The following is a 20,698-nucleotide window of genomic DNA, read 5'->3' as shown; positions in this document are numbered from 1 at the left end:
TTCATCAATTTACTCTTATAAAGAGACCTTCTCCTATTGTACCAATAGGCTTGCAGTTTAAAGAGGAGCTGTCCTATCTCAACAATCACGTCTGCCTGCTTAACATCTTACTGCTTTAGATCTACTAGTGACTAGTGCTTTAAAGGGGCATTACACAATTCAATTGATGCTTTCAAGGGGAAGTGCTTTTCTTCCTTTGCTTTATTGCCATGTTCTTCAGAGAACCATTCTTCACCCTTCCTCTCATTGTGCACCAACTGGGCCCCATCACGCGTGCAGAAGACTCTTCACTGCATTTAAGAGAACATTTATTGTTTGGGGGTAAAGAGCTCTTTTCTCAGATCAGGCTACCTCCCTGCCATCAGGTACTGAGGGCCCGAAGTGAGCTTGTCTACCTGTATGATAGTTCTCACTGCTCACTGGGGACTGTAAAGCCACCTCAGGTTGAAGGTATTGGGTTAGTTCTGAAAAGCAGGCCTGCTATCACTGACTGAGACACTGTGATAAGTGTTTTTCTTTTCTTAGTTTAAGCTGACACAAGTAATAACTGACTTTGCATGTGCCAATTCTGTCTATGCTGTGTATAGGGGCTACCCTAGGGTTGGTGTCATCCGGTACGGTAACACTTGGTGACACCCCCTCCGACGATCCCCACAGGAGTCTGATCCATTATACTCAATCCGCAGATCCGATCCATCCTGCGGGGATCGTCGGCTTTCATTACAACTTACCTTTTCGTGGAGCGGGTCCGGTGTCACCCCGTATAGGTTGCATGCCGACGATCCCTGCAGGATGGTTCGGATCTGCGGATTGAGCATAATGGATCCATTACACTCCCCAATCCGCTGATCCCATACATCCTGCAGGGATCGTCAGCATGCAACCTATACGGGGTGACACTGGACCCGCTCCACGAAAAGGTAAGTTGTAATGAAAGCTGACGGTCCCCGCAGGATGGATCGGATCCATCCTGTGGGGATTGTCGACTTGCTTTACAACTTACCTTTTTGTGGAGCGGGTCCGGTGTCACCCTGTGCGTTCGGTGTCACCCGGTGCGGGCCGCACCCCCCGCACCTGCCTCAGGACTCCCCTGGCTGTGTAACCAAGCTATATTGAAGTTTGCTATAAACCTCTTACCAGTTTACTCCAATCAGTGTGTGAGCTTACTTTCTGGTTGTGATTTATTCCGGTTACGAGTGTACTGTGGTGTTAGCAGGGGTGGGGCTTTCAGAGAGGGGTCCAGAGTAACAGGGAACCCAAAAATAATTCAGCACCTTCTAAGGGAGTAGTGCTACACTGGGAGTTGGTGGGAAGATGCCCCTTTACAGTGATGGTCCGAATGCCACCCTAACAGAAAACTGAAAGGATTGTTGGTGACCTTCCATCTGATGGTGTCAAGTGGTGCTTGACTCTGAATTATGCAGGCACCATCAGATGGAAGATCAACCTAATACTGCTTAAGCAACCCCTAGCAACCTATGGAGGAACCCTATGGTTCCATGCAACCCTAGCTGAGAAAAGCTGCCCTAGTCCATTTTGGGAGTAAGAGAGGGTGACTACACTCTTACATATGGTGGGACCATGGAGAACAAACGTAGACTCCCTCTGACAGGAACCAAAAACTGCCTTAATTGCACTTTCCTCACTGATTCAAAAGCCTTTTGCCCAATGAACAAAATTTGCTAAATTTCCTTTTGACAACATTTCTTTTAAACTCGAGATTTTGCTCATCCCCATTTTAGTTTAGTTTTAGTTTCATTTATAAATCAAAGTGTGGCCGGTTCTTCTAAAAGAAGAATGGTCGTCTTATTAAAAAAGTAGGATCTGTTCAATTATTAAACCCAACAATTTACAACTTTTTTTGCCAACTCAACTTGCAGCAGGACGCAGTCCAGTATGTCTCATGTGTAGCTATTAAGTGTGTTCGCACTTTTTATTTTTAATCTTGAGTGAAGTTTAGACAAAAGTATGATTTTGTGTCCTCACAGCAGAACAAGCCATTAAAATACCACCAGTTGTTCTTGTTGGCAGAGAAACCAGTTAGCAAGGAGTTATATAACAAGAGCAACAATCAAGTACAAAGATATCAAAAAAGGGCTACAAGTATGTAACAATACCTTCGGGAGAGAATACTTTGGAAGTTTAATCTGTGCGAAAGCCTCACGTTTATAAGAGACATAGTAACTCGCTCTACCGCCAGACGTTGCCTGAAAGAAAAAAAATTGTAAAATGGTCAAAAAAGTTTTAAAAAAAGAAACATTCCCAAAAAACAATGTGTCGTTAGTCTTAGAAATACAATTTACTGTACAGCTAGGTCTATAATTACCAAGGACAAATGAAAACAATTAGATTTTCTGAGGAGCACTGAACATTGTTTGTGTAAAGAATGGTTCAAGTGTTTCTATGGTTACAAAAAAGGAACATTTGATTTTTTCTGTAGTTTTCAAAAAATCATATTAACTGCGCATTGAAATCGAAAAGGTCAGTTGAAATTTGAAAAAACTAAATTTTAGGCTAACACTTACTTTGATTAGTTTTTAATAGGCTGTGGAAAGGTTAGAACCCCTTTCTGAGATTAATTGCTCAAAAATTTAAAAAGTAGTAAAGGCAACCACACCAATGGTCAAAGAGTCCAAACAAGCTCTTAATCAAAGGGCAAATTCACCTTTATTTTTTTAATTTCCTTTCTTTTTTATAATAAGAATTTAAAGCAATGACCTCATATGAACTTTTTAAATATTTTTTTTATACTCTTTTATTTACTTGTGTTGTAGCCCTCATGAATTGGCAGTGTCTAAGCCCCAAAATGCATTGTCTAAGGCCCAATATGCATTTTTCTCATTAATTGTTTGAAGGGTAAGTTCAACCTTTTCATAAAAAATGAAAAGGTGATCTACCTCCAAAAATCCTCCCTATCCAACCCCTGGTCCCTGCTCTACTCAACTAGTCCCATGCCACTATCTCTGCACTCAACTGGTCTCATGCCACTATCTCTGTGCTCAGCTGGTCCCATGCCACTATCTCTGCACCCAACTGGTCCCATGCCACTATCTCTGCACCCAGCTGGCCCCATGCCACTATCTCTGCACCCAACTGGTCCCATGCAACTATCTCTGCATCAACTGGTCTCATGCCACTATATCTGTGCTCAGCTGGTCCCATGCCACTATCTCTGCACCCAACTGGTCCCATGCCACTATCTCTGCACCCAATTGGTCCCATGCAACTATCTCTGCATCAACTGGTCTCATGCCACTATCTCTGTGCTCAGCTGGTCCCATGCCACTATCTCTGCACCCAACTGGTCTCATGCCACTATCTCTGTGCTCAGCTGGTCCCATGCCACTATCTCTGCACCCAACTGGTCCCATGCCACTATCTCTGCACCCAATTGGTCCCATGCAACTATCTCTGCATCAACTGGTCTCATGCCACTATCTCTGTGCTCAGCTGGACCCATGCCACTATCTCTGCACTCAACTGGTCCCATGCCACTATCTCTGCACCCAACTAGTCCCATGTCACTATCTCTGCACCCAATTGGTCCCATGCAACTATCTCTGCATCAACTGGTCTCATGCCACTATCTCTGTGCTCAGCTGGTCCCATGCCACTATCTCTGCACCAAACTGGTCCCATGCCACTATCTCTGCACCCAATTGGTCCCATGCAACTATCTCTGCATCAACTGGTCTCATGCCACTATCTCTGTGCTCAGCTGGTCCCATGCCACTATCTCTGCACCCAACTGGTCCCATGCCACTATCTCTGCACCCAATTGGTCCCATGCAACTATCTCTGCATCAACTGGTCTCATGCCACTATATCTGTGCTCTGCTGGACCCATGCCACTATCTCTGCACCCAACTGGTCCCATGCCACTATCTCTGCACCCAATTGGTCCCATGCAACTATTTCTGCATCAACTGGTCTCATGCCACTATCTCTGTGCTCAGCTGGTCCCATGTCACTATCTCTGCACCCAACTGGTCTCATGCCACTATCTCTGCACCCAACTGGTCCCATGCCACTATCTCTGTGCTCAGCTGGTCCCATGCCACTATCTCTGTGCTCAGCTGGTCCCATGCCACTATCTCTGCACTCAACTGGTCCCATGCCACTATCTCTGTGCTCAGCTGGTCACATGCCACTATCTCTGCACCCAATTGGTCCCATGCCACTATCTCTGCATCAACTGGTCTCATGCCACTATATCTGTGCTCAGCTGGTCCCATGCCACTATCTCTGCACCCAATTGGTCCCATGCAACTATCTCTGCATCAACTGGTCTCATGCCACTATCTCTGTGCTCAGCTGGTCCCATGCCACTATCTCTGCACCCAACTGGTCCCATGCCACTATTTCTGCACCCAATTGGTCCCATGCAACTATCTCTGCATCAACTGGTCTCATGCCACTATCTCTGTGCTCAGCTGGTCCCATGCCACTATCTCTGCACCCAACTGGTCCCATGCCACTATCTCTGTGCTCAGCTGGTCCCATGCCACTATCTCTGCACTCAACTGGTCCCATGCCACTAACTCTGTGCTCAGCTGGTCACATACCACTATCTCCGCACCCAATTGGTCCCATGCAACTATCTCTGCATTAACTGGTCCCATGCCACTATCTCTGCCCTCAGCTGGTCTCATGCCACCATCCTCAGCTTCTAAAATGGGCCATCCACTCAGAATTGTCACTACACAGTCTTAGAAGGTAATGATAAGAGATATTTAGTCAACATGACTATGTGTCTATGATGGCCATTCAGAATCTCTTCTTTTCTCAGGGACTCAGTCCCAGAAGAAAGAAGATTCAACAGAGATTCTCATTGGTCAGCATGGTCACATGGCTATATTGATCTACCACTACTCACCATTGCCTGCATTATGATTCTACACAGCTACCAGGGCTGTGTAGTGAAGATTCTGAGTGTGCGGCTGGCAAGAGTGGTGGGAGAGTGGTAGGAGACCAGCAAAAGGGACCAAGGGATGGGAAGGTTTTTCAGAGTAAATTCACCTTTACATTTAATGAGACAATGGCATTATTTGTTAAACAATGGCTAGTTATAATTATGAATGGTGGTAATGGTCCCCATATCCAGACATCACATCCCACTTCAACTCATTACCCATGAATACATATATTCATATGGGACTTTTAAGGTGTCAAAAGTAGTTTACCAACGCTACAGAAATCAAGATCATAAAATTTCTCATTTATGAAAGTACATATATATTTCGTGGAAAAACAATGCAGGCAAGTGGGTGGTGTTTGACATGTTTTTTCTGAAGAAGCAGATTTCAGCATATCAGCAAAACACATCAAGAATTTACCAATATCCACTTGCACGTGTTGTAACTATTTCTTATGAATGTTGAAGTAGTGGCTGGGAAAGAGTAATTTATCTCAATAGGATATTTGTGTTAGAGGTGCATTGCATAATATATATACAGTATATACATCACCAACCTCTTTATTAGGTACACCTGTTCAATTGCTTGGTAACACAAATTGATAATCAGCCAATCACATGGTAGCAACTCAAAGCATTTAGGCATGTAGCCGTGGTGAAGACGACTTACATCAGAGGGGAAGAAAGGGGATTTAAGTGACTTTGAATGTGGCATGGTTGTTGGTGCCAGACGGGCTAGTCTGAGTATTTCAGATCTACTGGGATTTTTATGCACAATCATCTCTATGGTTTACAGAGAATGGCACGAAAAAAAGAAAATATCCAGTGAGTGACAGTTTTGTGGATGAAAATGCCTTGTTGATGTTAGAAGTCAGAGGAGAATGCACGACATTCAGATGGTTGGGTCTGAATTCGGCACAAACAACATGAAAGCATGGATCCATCCTGCCTTGTATCAACGGTTCAGACTGGTGGGGGTGTAATGGTGTAGGAGATATTTTCTTGGCACTATATATATATATATATATATATATAATTAGAGTTTTATGACCTTGACTTCTGTAGTGATGGTATATTACTTTTGACCTTTTATAGCTAATCAGTTCAGGCCGTTAATGGGAAAAAACAGCCAGGAGACGCTCAAGCTTCTTCAGGACTACAACACAATTTAAAAAGGATTTAAAAGTTATAAATTCATATAGAATCGTTACTATAAATTCATATTATTATTATTATTATTATACAGTATTTATAAAGCGCCAATAGTTCGCTCAGCGCTGTACATTACAAAGGGGGACAGAACATGTGACAGAACAATACCAATACAATGCAAAACATGAGGGGATCGAGGGCCCTGCTCTTTGGAGCTTACAATCTAGGAGGGAGGGGATAGTTGTACAGGAGGAGATAGCTGTGGGGGATGGAGTAGTAGGAAGAGTGGAGGAGGTCGGCAGGTTAGCAGGGGGTGGGGTAGGCTTCCCTGAAGAGATGGGTTTTCAGGGTGCGCCTAAAGGAGAGGAGAGTAGGTGATAATCTGATGGGTTGGGGCAGGGAGTTCCAGAGGATGGGTGACACCCTGGAGAAGTCCTGGAGGCGGGCATGGGAGGAGGAGACCAGGGAACTAGAGAGAAGGAGGTCTTGTGAGGAGCGGAGTGTGCGTGCTGGGCATATTATAAGGAATCCATTTTAAAGAAAGCAAGAAAAATCTTTTAAAATATGTTGTAATAGTATCATGCAAAAAAATCTTCTTGCTATTAAAACACACAATTAAGTTATTGGTAACAGAATCTATAATGGATATCTAAAAAAAAAAAAAGAGGACTTATATAATCATAGATTTGTTTTATTTTTTAATTTTTTTAGAATTGTAATTTTTTCTGCTCCAGCCACCTGCTGAGCACACCTCCCCAGGGATTGGCTGGATCACAATAAATATTCAGGCTAATCATAGATTTCATTGTGGGTAAGAACGACAACAAAATAGAAAATACTCATATAAAAGAAAACTCATAAAAATCTGGGTTATCAGAAACAAAAATGTATCTGAAATACAGTATATGACCAACTACCACTATGATGTAAATATTTTCTTGTAGGAAGTGTATTTAAAAGTAAAAAAGTAACAAACAAAAATGATAATTAGAATGAAAGGAAGGGTTTTAATGGCATGTCCTTCCTTGTGGCCGTTGTCCCCATGGCAGAAAGTCTTTGAAAATCAAAATGTTTACATTTGCAAATTGCAACTGTTAATGCTAACAGAACTGAAGTCAATGCAACCAACTGAATTCTTTTCAGCGCTTGGTTGCTAGGATTCCAGCAGCTGCCAGCATTCTAGCAACCAGTGTCACATTCCCAACCCCGGTCAATTACTGGCCAGGAAATTCCTGAATGTAGCTGAATGAGCAGGATTCTAGCTTATGTCATTGACCAAATATGGCCATCAGTAGTAGTACTACAAACAAATGGCAACCACCCCAACCTATAACTGGCCTTCGCAGCAAGGAGCACATGGAAGGGAGAAACACGTCAATTAGCAACAAAGAGAATTCCCAGCTCACTTACCAACCAGCCTGCAATGAACCAAATTTTCCTGTCTAACAGTTCATGTTAAAACCAGAGGTTTAGTTTGCACACATTTGCAAATATATGATATGTGCTGCAGGGCCACTTTGTGGCATCATAGTAAACTGCAGTCCTAATTCTATAAATATTGAAAGGCTTCAAAGTTGGAGCACATATATAATAATAATGGATAGATTAAGGGCAGGTATGATTGGAGAAAGCCTACTCCTCCCTAAAAACCTTTGCTGCCATTGTGCTATTGCAGGGGTCCACTGCATTCCTATACCTTGACCCCCGGTTCACATATATGAAGGGGCGGACTGACAACTCATGGGGCCTCCGGGCAATAGGGGATCATGGGGCCCCTGTGTCTTTGCCCAAACTCAAAAAAGCCTATGAAAAAAGGTACCAGGGGCATCTCATGGGGCCCCCTACTGACCCCAGGCCCTTTGATTTTATACAGTCCCCCAACAGCCACCATCTAGGGAGATTGGACCATGCTGTCTTTTTTGTGATGTGCCTTTGATTTTATACAATCCCCCAACAGCCACCATCTAGGGAGATTGGACCATGCTAACTAATTTGTGATGTGCCTTTGATTTTATACAGTACCCCACAGGGGTGAACTGACAACTCTTGGGGCCCCCGAGCAATAGGGGATCATGGGGCCCCTGTGTCTTTGCCCAAACTCAAAAAAGCCTATGGAAAAGGTACCAGGGGCAGCTCATGGGGCCCCCTACTGACCCCAGGCCCTCGGGAATGCCCGAGTTTCCAAATGGTCAGTCCGCCCCTGCATATATGTGGCTGTGTGGGCCACGTTTTGCTTGGGCATGAGAGCCCATTCATTTGAATGGACTCCCGTGCCCCGTGACACGCAGAGAAGTCCCTGCACTTCTTCTGAAAACACAGCCTGCAAGGGAACATCGGTTCCCACTGCGGTTGCGTTTTCCAGTGCGGGCGGCAGAACTAATGGCACCCGCCCGCGGGTCCGCATCCCTCTGTGTGGGTGGTGCGGCTGCACGGATTTTCATGCGGATCCGCAGCCGCACCACTCGCACATAAGTGAACCTAGCCTTAAGGAGGCTAAACGGGAATCGGCTAAATACATTCCAGGTGAATCAAATTAAAAATATGTTTACTATTTTACAGGTTTATTCTCTTGGAAAGAAGCAGGGCCTTGGATAAGGGGGTACCATCAGTCCTCCTGTACGGGGCCCCGGCCAGAAAGCGTACACAGGCAGCTGGGTGATTTAGATTTGGCAGAGAGGGTGATCAGCAATCGGGAGGGAAATTACTGGAACCGATCCCCTGTATGGCTCTCTCTGCAGCAGCTGAAAGCCAACTTCTTCTCCTCTCCCTCCTGCCTGCTTTCAGCTGCTGCAGAGAGAGCCATACAGGAGGGAATCAGTTCCAGTAGTTGCCCCCACCCTGCTGCAACCATCACCCTCCCTGTGCACCATACATTTCCCCTGTCTATCCGCATCCCCACAGTGCTTCCGGCTTCCCTCCTCTATTTCCCTCCGGCAGCTGCAAGCACACAATAGGATCTTCCAGGATGGAGAGTGGGGGAAGAGTCTGGTAAATATGTCACATTTACCAGCTCCTTCCTTTCCTGAATGAACACAATGAGTGATTGGTACTGATCACTCATTCACTCATTGTGTTCATTCATAACTGAAGCCTAGTAAACTGACTTTTTGTGAGGGGGGGGGGGGGGGCTGTCAGGTTGGCTGTATGGGGCCCCATGATTTCTAACAGCAGCCCTGGAAAGAACGCACATCATGAGTAGAAAAGCTAGCATGATGCAAAGCAGGCTCTTTATGTGAAAGCAGAGGTCTCTCACCTGAGGTCCGAGTCATAAGCTTGCTAATTACAGAGCCAAAAGTCTAACTGAGCAAGGTGAGTGTCGGATCTCTGCAGAGAGACCATTGCTTCTACCAGGGGCGGACTGACAACTCATGGGGCCCCCGGGCAATAGGGGATCATGGGGCCCCTGTGTCCTTGCCCAAACTCAAAAAAGCCTTCCTGAATGAAAAAGGTACCAGGGGCATCTCATGGGGCCCCCTACTGACCCCGGGCCCTCAATAGGGGATCATGGGGCCCCTGTGTCCTTGCCCAAACTCAAAGAAACCTATGAAAAAGGAATCAGAGGCATCTCATGGGGCCCCTACTGACCCCGGGCCCTCAATAGGGGATCATGGGGCCCCTGTGTCCTTGCCCAAACTCAAAGAAACCTATGAAAAAGGTATCAGAGGCATCTCATGGGGGCCCCCTACTGACCCCGGGCCCTCAGGCAGTGTCCAAGTTTCCAAATGGTCAGTCCGCCCCTGGCTTCTACACAGGGAACAAAGATACCTCTCTGCAGAATGCTGGCAGGGGACATGCTTTGTTACTCAGTCTGCAACTGCTTTTTAAGACAACAAACTGTGGGAATTTACCGCTTGTTGCCTTTAGAGAACAGCCACCAAGTGTAGAAAGGCCTGTCCCCTGCCAGCATGCTGCAAAGTAGGTAAGCAAAGGTCTGTCAGCAGAGGTCCAACCCATGTCCTGCTGAGTCACATCCTTTTATCAGGGACAACAAGCTTGCTGATTGCAGAACTATAGGGGCAGTGCTGGATCTCTGCAGACGGATCACTGCTTCCACACAGGGAGCAGGGATACTTCTCCGCAGCAAGACTTTACAGTTTGTTTCCTTCCAAAAGCAGCCACATCCCAAGTAGAAAATCTTGCTCCCTGCCACCATACTGCAAAGGAGGTTATTTATGTGAAAGCAGAGGTCTCCCAGCAGAGGTCCGACACATGTGAATTCACAGCCATATCATAGTTACATAGTTAGTCTGGCTGAAAAAAGACAAAAGTCCATCCAGTTCAACCATAAAAAAAGTTATAATCCTATACCCACACTTGATCCAGAGGAAGGCAAAAAAACTCAATAAAGCACGATTCAATTTGCTCCTGCTGGGAAAAAAAATTCCTTCCTGATCCCCCCGAGAGGCAATTGGATATTCCCTGGATCAACTTTCCCTATAAATGTTATATCCAGTTCAGGGGCGGACTGACCATTTGGAAACTCGGGCACTGTCCGAGGGCTCGGGGTCAGTAGGGGGCCCCATGAGATGTCCCTGGTACCTTTTTCATAGGCTTTTTTGAGTTTGGGCAAGGACACAGGGGCCCCATGATCCCCTATTGCTCAGGGGCCCCATGAGTTGTCAGTCCGCCCCTGATCCAGTTATATTCCGTGTATCTAAGAAACAATCCAGGACTTTTTTTGAAGCAATCCACTGAGCTGGCCACAACCAACTCTTGATATCCTATCAGCAGGGAGCATTGCTAACTGTAGAGCTATAAGTCTGACTCAGCAGTGGAAAGCAGTGGTCAGAGAGACCACTGCTTCCATACAGGGAGCAAGGATATCTCTTTCCAGCATGTTGGCAGGAGACAAGCTTTTTTACCAGGTCGCTGGTCTCTCAGCAGAAGTCCTAACATGCCTTGCTAAAGCAGGCCATACCTGGGTCGAATACCGTAATCGAAAACGTTGTTCGTTCTGTAATCCAATGGTGCTATCAGATTACAGAACGAACAACATTTTCGATTTCGAAAAGCGGTCATTTTTCACGGATTTTTCAGCATGCCCAATAAACAGAATGGGGAGGAACCACGAAAATCGCCCGGTGCCATTGCACCATTAACAGAGCGAAAAGCACACGATTATTCTTAGGTCCGATTTTCAAACGAAAAATCGTTTGGAAATCAACCCATGTATGGCCGGCCTAAGCCATATTGTATCAGCAGGGAGCATTAGGGCTCATGTACACTGCAGTTGATAAACTCATGTTTAGGAGCTGTTCAGCGTTTTTTTTCAGCAGCCCCTGAACTCTCCCTAATGTTTTCCTATGTGTCCATGTACACATCGTCGTTTACAGTCATTTACAGGCAGTTGAGTTTACAGTCGAACGCACCAAACTTGTATTCAGGAGTAGATTTTACTAGCGTTTCAAACGCCAAACGCTTGTAAACGCTGTTAACCGCGTTTGCGTTTAGAAGCGTTTTTTAACCGTTCCATGTCCAGATGCTGTCCAGAGCCTTTTTTCATCAATCAGCGCTGTCCAGGCAGGGGGTCAGGGGTTATGCAGCCTCATAGGACGATCAGAGGAAAATGAAAACTCCTCCTACAAGCTTTAACCAGTGGTCTGCTGGACACTGATAGAAGTCACAAGACTGCTCTAACTGCTGATGAGAAAAGGTATTTAGCAGTTTAGACTTACTAAAATAATTACATTTCCATGTTCTGTGTACTGTGGGAGACCAGATATAGTGAATGCAGGGTCCGGGGAGACCGGATATAGTGAATGCAGGGTCCGGGGGGACCAGATATAGTGAATGCAGGGTCCTGGGAGAGCGGATATAGTGAATGCAGGGTCCGGGGAGACCAGATATAGTGAATGCAGGGTCCTGGGAGAGCGGATATAGTGAATGCAGGGTCCTGGGAGACCAGATATAGTGAATGCAGGGTCCGGGGAGACCGGATATAGTGAATGCAGGGTCCGGGGAGACCAGATATAGTGAATGCAGGGTCCTGGGAGACCAGATATAGTGAATGCAGGGTCCGGGGAGACCGGATATAGTGAATGCAGGGTCCGGGGAGACCGGATATAGTGAATGCAGGGTCCGGGGAGACCAGATATAGTGAACGCAGGGTCCGGGAAGAGCAGATATAGTGAATGCAGGGTCCTGGAAGACCGGATATAGTGAATGCAGGGTCCTGGAAGACCGGATATAGTGAATGCAGGGTCCTGGGAGACCAGATATAGTGAATGCAGGGTCCAGGGAGACCGGATATAGTGAATGCAGGGTCCGGGGAGACCAGATATAGTGAATGCAGGGTCCGGGGAGACCAGATATAGTGAATGCAGGGTCCGGGGAGACCAGATATAGTGAATGCAGGGTCCTGGAAGACCGGATATAGTGAATGCAGGGTCCTGGTAGAGCAGATATAGTGAATGCAGGGTCCGGGGAGAGCGGAGAGAGTGAATGCACTAAATCTGGTCTCCCCAGACCCTGCATTCACTAAATCTGGTCTCCCAGGACCCTGCATTCACTATATCTGCTCTCCCAGGACCCTGCATTCACTATATCCGGTCTTCCAGGACCCTGCATTCACTATATCTGCTCTCCCAGGACCCTGCATTCACTATATCTGGTCTCCCAGGACCCTGCATTCACTATATCCGGTCTTCCAGGACCCTGCATTCACTATATCTGCTCTTCCCGGACCCTGCGTTTCCAGTGAAGGAAACAATGGTAGAACGTGCCGCATTATGCTCATGATGGGATCCATAGTGAATACAACCAGAAAAGACAGATCATCTCAACACATACTGCTCTCTCTGCTTCTGCTCTCTCTCTTTCTCTCAAAATATCTGAAATAGTTAATTTTTTACTATTTTTCAGTGCATTCTGGGCATTTGGGAAGGTCTCCTAAGATTATCTTTTAAAAATGCTTCTAAACGCGGTATGTAAACGTGGCTAAACTGATGTTTTTTAACCTACGTTTTCCATCGTTCAGAAGATTTTTACAAACGCCCCGTGTATATGAGCCCTTAGCAGTTTGCTAATTGCAGAAGTCTGACTCAGCAGGGAGGAGTGTTGGATCTCTGCAGGGAGCAAGGATACTTCTCTGCAGCATGCTGGCTGGGGACAGGCTTTTCTTCCTCAGGCTGCTGCTACTTTTTAAAGACCACATGCTGTAAGACTTTTGCTTTCATCCAGCTGGAGGTGTATTTTCCTAACTTAAACTGATTTTTTTTTTTTTCAACAAAATCGAAACATAAGGTTGAGGATTTCATGTGTTCGGATAGCAACCTCTGAAAAGATTTAGAGAGATTTTGAGCTCTCCTGAAAGAGATTTCCGCCTGTCCTTTCCAGGAACACTTCTATATTACGTTCAAGGTTTAAATGCTTTGTTGTAAAAACTGACATTTTTGCAGCAAAGGTACAAAAGAAAAGGAACCTGAGATTACAAGTGGCAACAAAACTGGTCATTTCAAAGTCCTGGAGTTGAGAGGTGGCCATCGGTCAAGCCCGACGCTAGCTCCAAGATTTGATTATTAGGCTGTATATAGAGGAGATTCAGCAGTTGGGCGACACGTACTGATAGAGAGGTAAATATCAAGGAACATCTGTTCTGTGACATCGCTGCCGCAATCCAATTCCATTAAAAGGAAAACATGCTTTAGGGAGAAAATAGGTATTATCTATGATATTGACAGAAGAGAAAAAGGAATCATAACACCTGCTGTAATGAGGAAAAGAGCTGCTCCGAGGATCTGGCTGAGTTTCAAAGCTCTGATGAATAGAATGTATTGCTTTTTTTAGATGGGCGCCCGCGGGTCCTTCTCAGTGCAGACGCTGCGTGCGATACTGATGGAGACTTGGGCGTTGTGCGGGGAATTTAAAGGAACATGCTGGCCAAACCTGAAAATGAAGCCTTAACCACTTGCCTACCCGGCACTTATACCCCCTTCCTGCCCAGTCCAATTTTCAGCTTTCAGCGCTGTCACACTTTGAATGACAATTGCGCGGTCATGCAACACTGTACTCATATGACATTTTTATAATTTTTTTAGACAGATAGAGCTTTCATTTAGTGGTATTTAATCAGTTCTGGGTTTTTTTTTTACTAAACAAACCAAAAACAACAGAAAATTTTGAAAAAAAAATGATTTCTTAGTTTTTGTTATAAAATGTTGTAAATAAGTGATTTTTCTCCTTCACTGATGTGCGCTAATGAGGCTGCACTGATGGTCACTGATAGGCTGCACTGATGGGTACTGATAGGTGGCACTGATGGGCACTGAAAGGCAGCACTGATATATGGCACTAATAGACGGCACTCATATATGACACTGATAGGCGGCACTGATAGGTGGCACTGACTGGCACTGATAGGTGGCACTGATGGGCACTGATGAAGAAGCACTGGTAGGTGGCACTGACGGGCATTGACAGGCATCACTGATGGGCACTGAAAGGCAGCACTCATATATGGCACTGATAGGCGGCACTGATAGGTGGCACTGACTGGCACTGATAGGTGGCACTGATGTGCACTGATAGGCAGCACTGACTGGCAGTACTGATAGGTGGTACTGACTGACATTGATAGGTGGCACTGACTGGCACTGATAGGTGGCACTGATGGGCACTGATGAAGAAGCACTGGTAGGTGGCACTGATGGGCACTGACAGGCATCACTGATGGGCACTGAAAGGCAGCACTCATATATGGCACTGATAGGCGGCACTTATATATGACACTGATAGGTGGCACTGATAGGCTGTACTGACTGGCACTGATAGGCGGCACTGACTGGCACTGTTAGGTGGCACTGATGTGCACTGATAGGCAGCACTAACTGGCAGTACTGATAGGTGGTACTGACTGACATTGATAGGTGGCACTGACTGGCACTGATAGGTGGAACTGAAAGGCAGCTCAGATGGGCACTGATATGTGGCATTGATGTGCACTGGTAGGCATTGATATGTGGCACTGATGGACACTGGCAGGTGGCACTGCTGGGGCTACACTGATCATCAGGACACACTGATGCCCTGATGATCAGTGTAGATGTCCCCTCCGAGGAATGCCGATTACCGGCTCTCCTCTGTCAGCGTGACAGCTCGTGGGGAGAGAAATGCCGATAACTGGCATTTCCTTATTTACATGCGATCAGCTGTGATTGGACAGAGCTGATCATATGACCAAGCCGACGTCTTAGGCTCTTTCCGTTGATCGGTGATACGCTGTGTCCGAGGGACACAGCACACCACCGATCGCCGCGCACGCGCAGTTAGAGTGGGAGGACGACATATGACATCCTCCCGGAATGAGAGAACCGCCTTGCGCCCATCATTTCCTTATATGGCGGGTGGGAGGTGGTTAAAGGGTTCGATCACTTTTTCACGATAGAGTGAACTAACACCGTTAAGCCTCCCCACCCAACCCCGATATCCATGCAACCGGGGTAGAAGACCAGGGATTTTGACATCTCCACTCTTGTTCTCCTTTTTTCTATAAGGCTTCAGGAATGGGTTAGAGTGATTATGATTGGTCAGCACCATATGTGACCACTTTGACCTATTGGAATCACTCTGATCCATCCCAGGAGCCCTACAGAAAGAGGGGGAAGAAGAGCACAGATTTCAAATTCATGCACAGCTACACAGACTGCATAGGCAGTGACAGCTCATTACCCAAGGAGGTAAATGCAGTGTTGACCAGAGGGGTTGAAAGGGTGTAGGGTGTTTGTTTACCTATTTTCTGAAAAGATGAATGTACACTTTAAAATGTTTCTATAGCCCACATTTCTAGTTAGTTTTGGATAGACTTTGGAAAGGTTATTTTTTCATTGGGGAGATTTCCCTTTACTTCACGTGTCGAAGACCCAACAACAGGACGTTAAAGGAACTCTAAAGTGAAAGCAAATCCACTCTTAGACAGGTGTCTTAAGTGGAGGCTTTCTATGGGAATGGTCATCAGGACAAATAGTAAGGCTTACTCTTCTTAACCACTTCCAGTCCGGACACTTTTACCCCCTTCCTGTCCAGGCCAATTTGCAGCTTTCAGCGCTATCACACTTTGAATGACAATTGCACGGTCATGCAACACTGTACCCATATGAATTTTTTAGCATTTTTTTGAGACAGATAAAACTTTATTCTGATGGTATTTATTCACCACTGGGATTTTTATTTTTTTTTCTATATAAATGAAAAAGTCCAAACATTTTGAAAAAAAAGTGTTTTTCTTATAAAATTTTGCAAATAAATAATCTTTCTTCATAAATCTTGGCCAAAATGTATTCAGTTATCTTTTTAGTAAAAAAAAAAAAATAACCCAAATTAATTTATAACCAAAAATTATAGTTTTTCAAAATTTATTTTACATTTTATTTTTATTTTTCATATTGTTATTTATGTTTTTGGTTTTTTTGGGGTTTTTTTTACATACTGTCACCCTAACAGTACAGTGTCACCATAGTGACACTGTACTACTTGTGGGGGGTGATGAAGATGTTTTTTCTTTTTTTACACTGATTGCTTTTACACCCATAAAGGCTGTAAAAGCAATAACTTCTCCCTCTCTCTGGCTGCATTCTTGCAGCCATTGAGAAATACTGTGTGAGCTGTGATTGGTCACAGCTTGTCACATGGTACAAGGCTGTTGTGAATGGCCCTGTACCATGTGACCTCTGTGATCATTCACAGATTTCACACGTAGTAAGCAATGATGTCAGGAAGTGACATCTTGCTTACTACTATGCTTGTGATCACTGATCACATGATCGGGACCTCACACATAGGTCCCGTACAATGATTGGTGTACTGGATTGCGGTGCTGCGCGCTCCCAGGGAGCGCACACAAGCAGGGAGTGGGGAGGCCATTTATAAATGGCCTCCCGACCCTGCACTGCCACCATCTGGCCATTTATATACATGGGCCCGAATGGGAAGTGGTTAATAGAGTTGATTCTGAATTTTTGTGAATTTGGACATACAGACCCTAATCCATATGTTAGTGTTATTCTTAGAGGTTTAGGTCCTAAAAGGTTTCTAGGAGAAAGGGACCAAAGGATGCTTCATAGGCTGATGAGACAGAAAGATCCAGAGACAGGCAACAAAAATGGCGAAAGGTCTGGGGAATAAAACATAGGAGAGGCTGCAGGAATATAATATGTACAGTCTCGAGGAAAGGAAGGACACGAATGATTAACTACATAAAATGTGGAAAAAAGGTTCAGGAGGGCAGCATTTTCAATATGATCAAGAACATGGGGACATGACCAGGGGCGGACTGACCAACTGGAAACTCGGGTTCTGCCTGAGGGCCCGGGGTCAGTAGGGGGCCCATGAGATGTCCCTGGTACCTTTTTCATAGGCTTTTTTGAGTTTGGGCAAGGACACAGGGGCCCCATGATCCCCTATTGCCCGGGGGCCCCATGAGTTGTCAATCCGCAACTGGACATGACCTCAAACTAGCAGGAAGAAATGCTGACCTTAGAAAGTATTATTTTACCAAAAGAATAGTTGATGCTCAGAATAGACTTCCAGCAGAAGTAGTGAGTCAGTCAACAATAAGTTCAAACATGCTTGAGACAGACATAGATCTATACTCAAACAAAAAAGTAAAACAAAAAAAAATGGAGCAGATTCAATAGATCACTGGACCAATAGTCTTTTTCTGCCACCACTCTTCTATGTGTCTATGTTCCTATGATTCTGCCATTGCTTGAATACATACCATTAGCTAGACTGCCGGTGCCACCACATCCCACCTTCCTATGTTATTATCTGCTGGAATTTTTAAAGAAAGTGAGGCAGTTTGTTTTCTGGGCCCATTAGGACTGCCAGGAGTTTCTGAACTACTGTATTCTGCATGCGACTGCATAATTTACTGTTCACATGTTTTCAGAGCCTGGTTTGGATTCCCATTGACTTCAATAGGACTTCTGGTTCAGTTCTCCATCCAGCTAATTTTGTAGAGCACCAATCACCTCTCTCTGTTTTTTTGTTGGTAATCTAATGGTCTAGGAACCGTGTTTTTTTTTAATTCCTTAATAATGCAGGTGGGGAACTTAAACTCTATATGTTTATTGATCCTGCGAGCAAACAGGATACTAAAGCAACCCCACTTGAAGTCGCCTACACCCTCCACATACTCCTTTAAATGTGTCAAAATATCTAAGATAAATCTATTAGTGCAGCACCTTCCTACTAATCCAATGTTCCTCATGAAGAACTATCACAAACATAAGTGTAAATACTGTATATCAAAACATAAAAACGGAAATTCTAAGCAAAAACGTCCCATGTAATATAAAGAAAGATCTTCCTTGATACTCTTCCAGTTTTTCACCACTTCACATCTTCATAAACATAAATCAGTGTTTCTCCACCATCACCCAAGTTGTGTTCTCACCTGGAGCTTTTTGACCTCACATTTTATAAAACGCTTGTGGCAGAGCGAGTGCTTTATCCTTTATAACTCTTTATTATTAACCAATTCAAAACCGGGCAATTTTACACCTTCCTGCCCAGGCCAATTTTCAGGTTTCAGCGCTCTCACACTTTGAATGACAATTGCGCGGTCATACAACATTGTACCCAAACTAAAATTTTATCATTTTCTTCACACAACTAGAGCTTTCTTTTGGTGGTATTTAATCACCGCTGGGGTTTTTATTTTTTGCTAAATTAACAAAAAAAGACCAAAAATTTTGAAAAAAAAAAGTTTTTCTTTGTTTCTGTTATAAAAGTTTGCAAATAAATAATTGTTCTTCATAAATTTAGGGCGAGATGTATTCTGCTACATGTCTTTGGTGAAAATAACCCAAATTAGGATGTATTATTTAGTTTGTAGGAAAGTTATAGAGTTCACAAACTATGGTATAGATCTGAATATTGATCAATCCTGAAGTACTGACAGCCAATCTAATTTCTTGAGGTCCAAGAATGTCAGAACAGTACAGATATCCCCCAAATGACCCCTTTTTGCAGAGTAGACAGTCCGATGTACTTCATAAGAGGAATGGCGAGTTTTTTGAAGTTGTATTTTTTTTGTCATAATTTTTCGGAAAATGAAAAAATTAAATAAATTAGTTTCACTACTTTTTTTTTACATATTGTCACCAGTGCAGTACAGCGTCTTCATATAACTGGCATGGCGGTGATCAGGGACACTGACTGGTGACAGTATAAAAAAAAATATATATATATATTTTTTTTTATTATTATTATTTTTTATTAATTTTATTTCTTTTTTTTAAGATTTTTTTTTCATATTTTACTATGACCAAAGTAGTACGTTACCATAGTACCATTGTACTACTTTGGGGAAGTGATCAGTATTTTTTTTTTTTACACAATTTGCTTATAGCAAAGAATTACTTTGCTATAAGCAAGCATTTACCTGAATGACATCGACTCATTCAGGGATTTTTTTTTCTTTGTTTTTTTGTGCTTAGCTGTGATTTGGCCACAGCTAATCACATGACATGTGCATGTGATTAGCTGTGACCATTCACAGCTAGACACTAGTATACAATGGATGGCATGAATGAAGCCATCCATTGTATACAACTGTCATGTGACCTGCTGTGATTGGTCACAGCAGGTCACTGGGTACCGGCAACGGGGCCGATACTCAGATCTGTCATCGGCCGTGTCCGAGGTACACGGCCGGTGACAGATCGCGCTGCTGCGCCGCTCTGCAGGAGCGCAATCTGCGCATGTGTGGGAGGATGCCATATGGCGTCCACCCGGAACGCTGATGACATTTGCCCCCAGCCATTCGGCCATAGGCGGGCGGCAAATAATTAAAATACCACTCACAAATTTTGGTGCCAGATCACACTAGATGTAAACAGCATAACACCACTAAAACTCTACTCTAGTATTCTTCCACTAATCTCATGTTGCGTTGTGACATTATCTATCCCCTCCCCTACGCGTTACGCCACAGGTCATGTGGCTTCCTCAGGGGGATCCTCAGGGTGTCTGCTTTCAGAAAAACAACCCCTTTTTCTTTGGGGGGGGGTTACATTATTTTCATGTGAAAAAAGTAGATTTTTAACAAACATGTGCAAAAAAATTTAAAAAATAGCCCCTGTAGACAGGTGGTTAAAGTTGCAGATACTAAATCCAAATCAGAATACATTACCGGCAGGTTAACATTAATTAACTGGTTCCCGTCTGGCCTATTGTACAATGACAGACCACTCTCGTTCTGGGAGGACATCAGACACAGCACATCACCGATCAGGGTAAAGAGCCAATGACGTTTTCCAATGACAATCATTGGGTGGGAGGTCTTGTCATACAAAATTAAACTAGCACCATCCCCAAAAGAGAACTGTAAACAACTATAGAGAATCACTTGAGGCCTCCCCTCCCAAAAAAAGAGAGAAGAAGGGGGAAGGCAATCACGGAACAAAGGGGACTTCAAAGGTGCTCTATTCACCACATGAAACTCCCAAAATATAGTATAAAAGCAATATTTATTGATACAGGTTAAAATAGGATCTCTAAATTGTAAACAATCAACTTCAGCTACAAATGTACAGTTGCAAGAAAAAGTATGTGAACCCCTTGGGATTACGTGGAGTTTTGCATGAATTGGGCATAAAATGTGCTCTGAACGTCATCTAAGTCACAACAATA

At 44.3% G+C, this 20,698-nt stretch overlaps 1 protein-coding gene across 1 annotated transcript in view; it reads right to left on the bottom strand.

Annotated features, from left to right (window-relative positions):
* Positions 1–20,698, bottom strand: part of SORCS3 (sortilin related VPS10 domain containing receptor 3) — a 539,459-nt gene that overhangs the window by 232,145 nt on the left and 286,616 nt on the right. The window contains exon 6 of the mRNA XM_089660701.1: positions 2,118–2,207. Coding sequence (XP_089516827.1) covers positions 2,118–2,207 — 90 coding nt within the window. The remainder of the gene's footprint in view (positions 1–2,117; positions 2,208–20,698) is intronic.

Source organism: Staurois parvus, unplaced genomic scaffold (assembly GCF_062004578.1).
Source record: "Staurois parvus isolate SC_StPar_1 unplaced genomic scaffold, SC_StPar_1.0 ptg001263l, whole genome shotgun sequence".
Taxonomy (NCBI): domain Eukaryota; kingdom Metazoa; phylum Chordata; class Amphibia; order Anura; family Ranidae; genus Staurois; species Staurois parvus.
The sequence above is the reverse complement of the archived record's forward strand: the minus strand, read 5'-3'. Positions and strand labels throughout refer to the sequence as shown.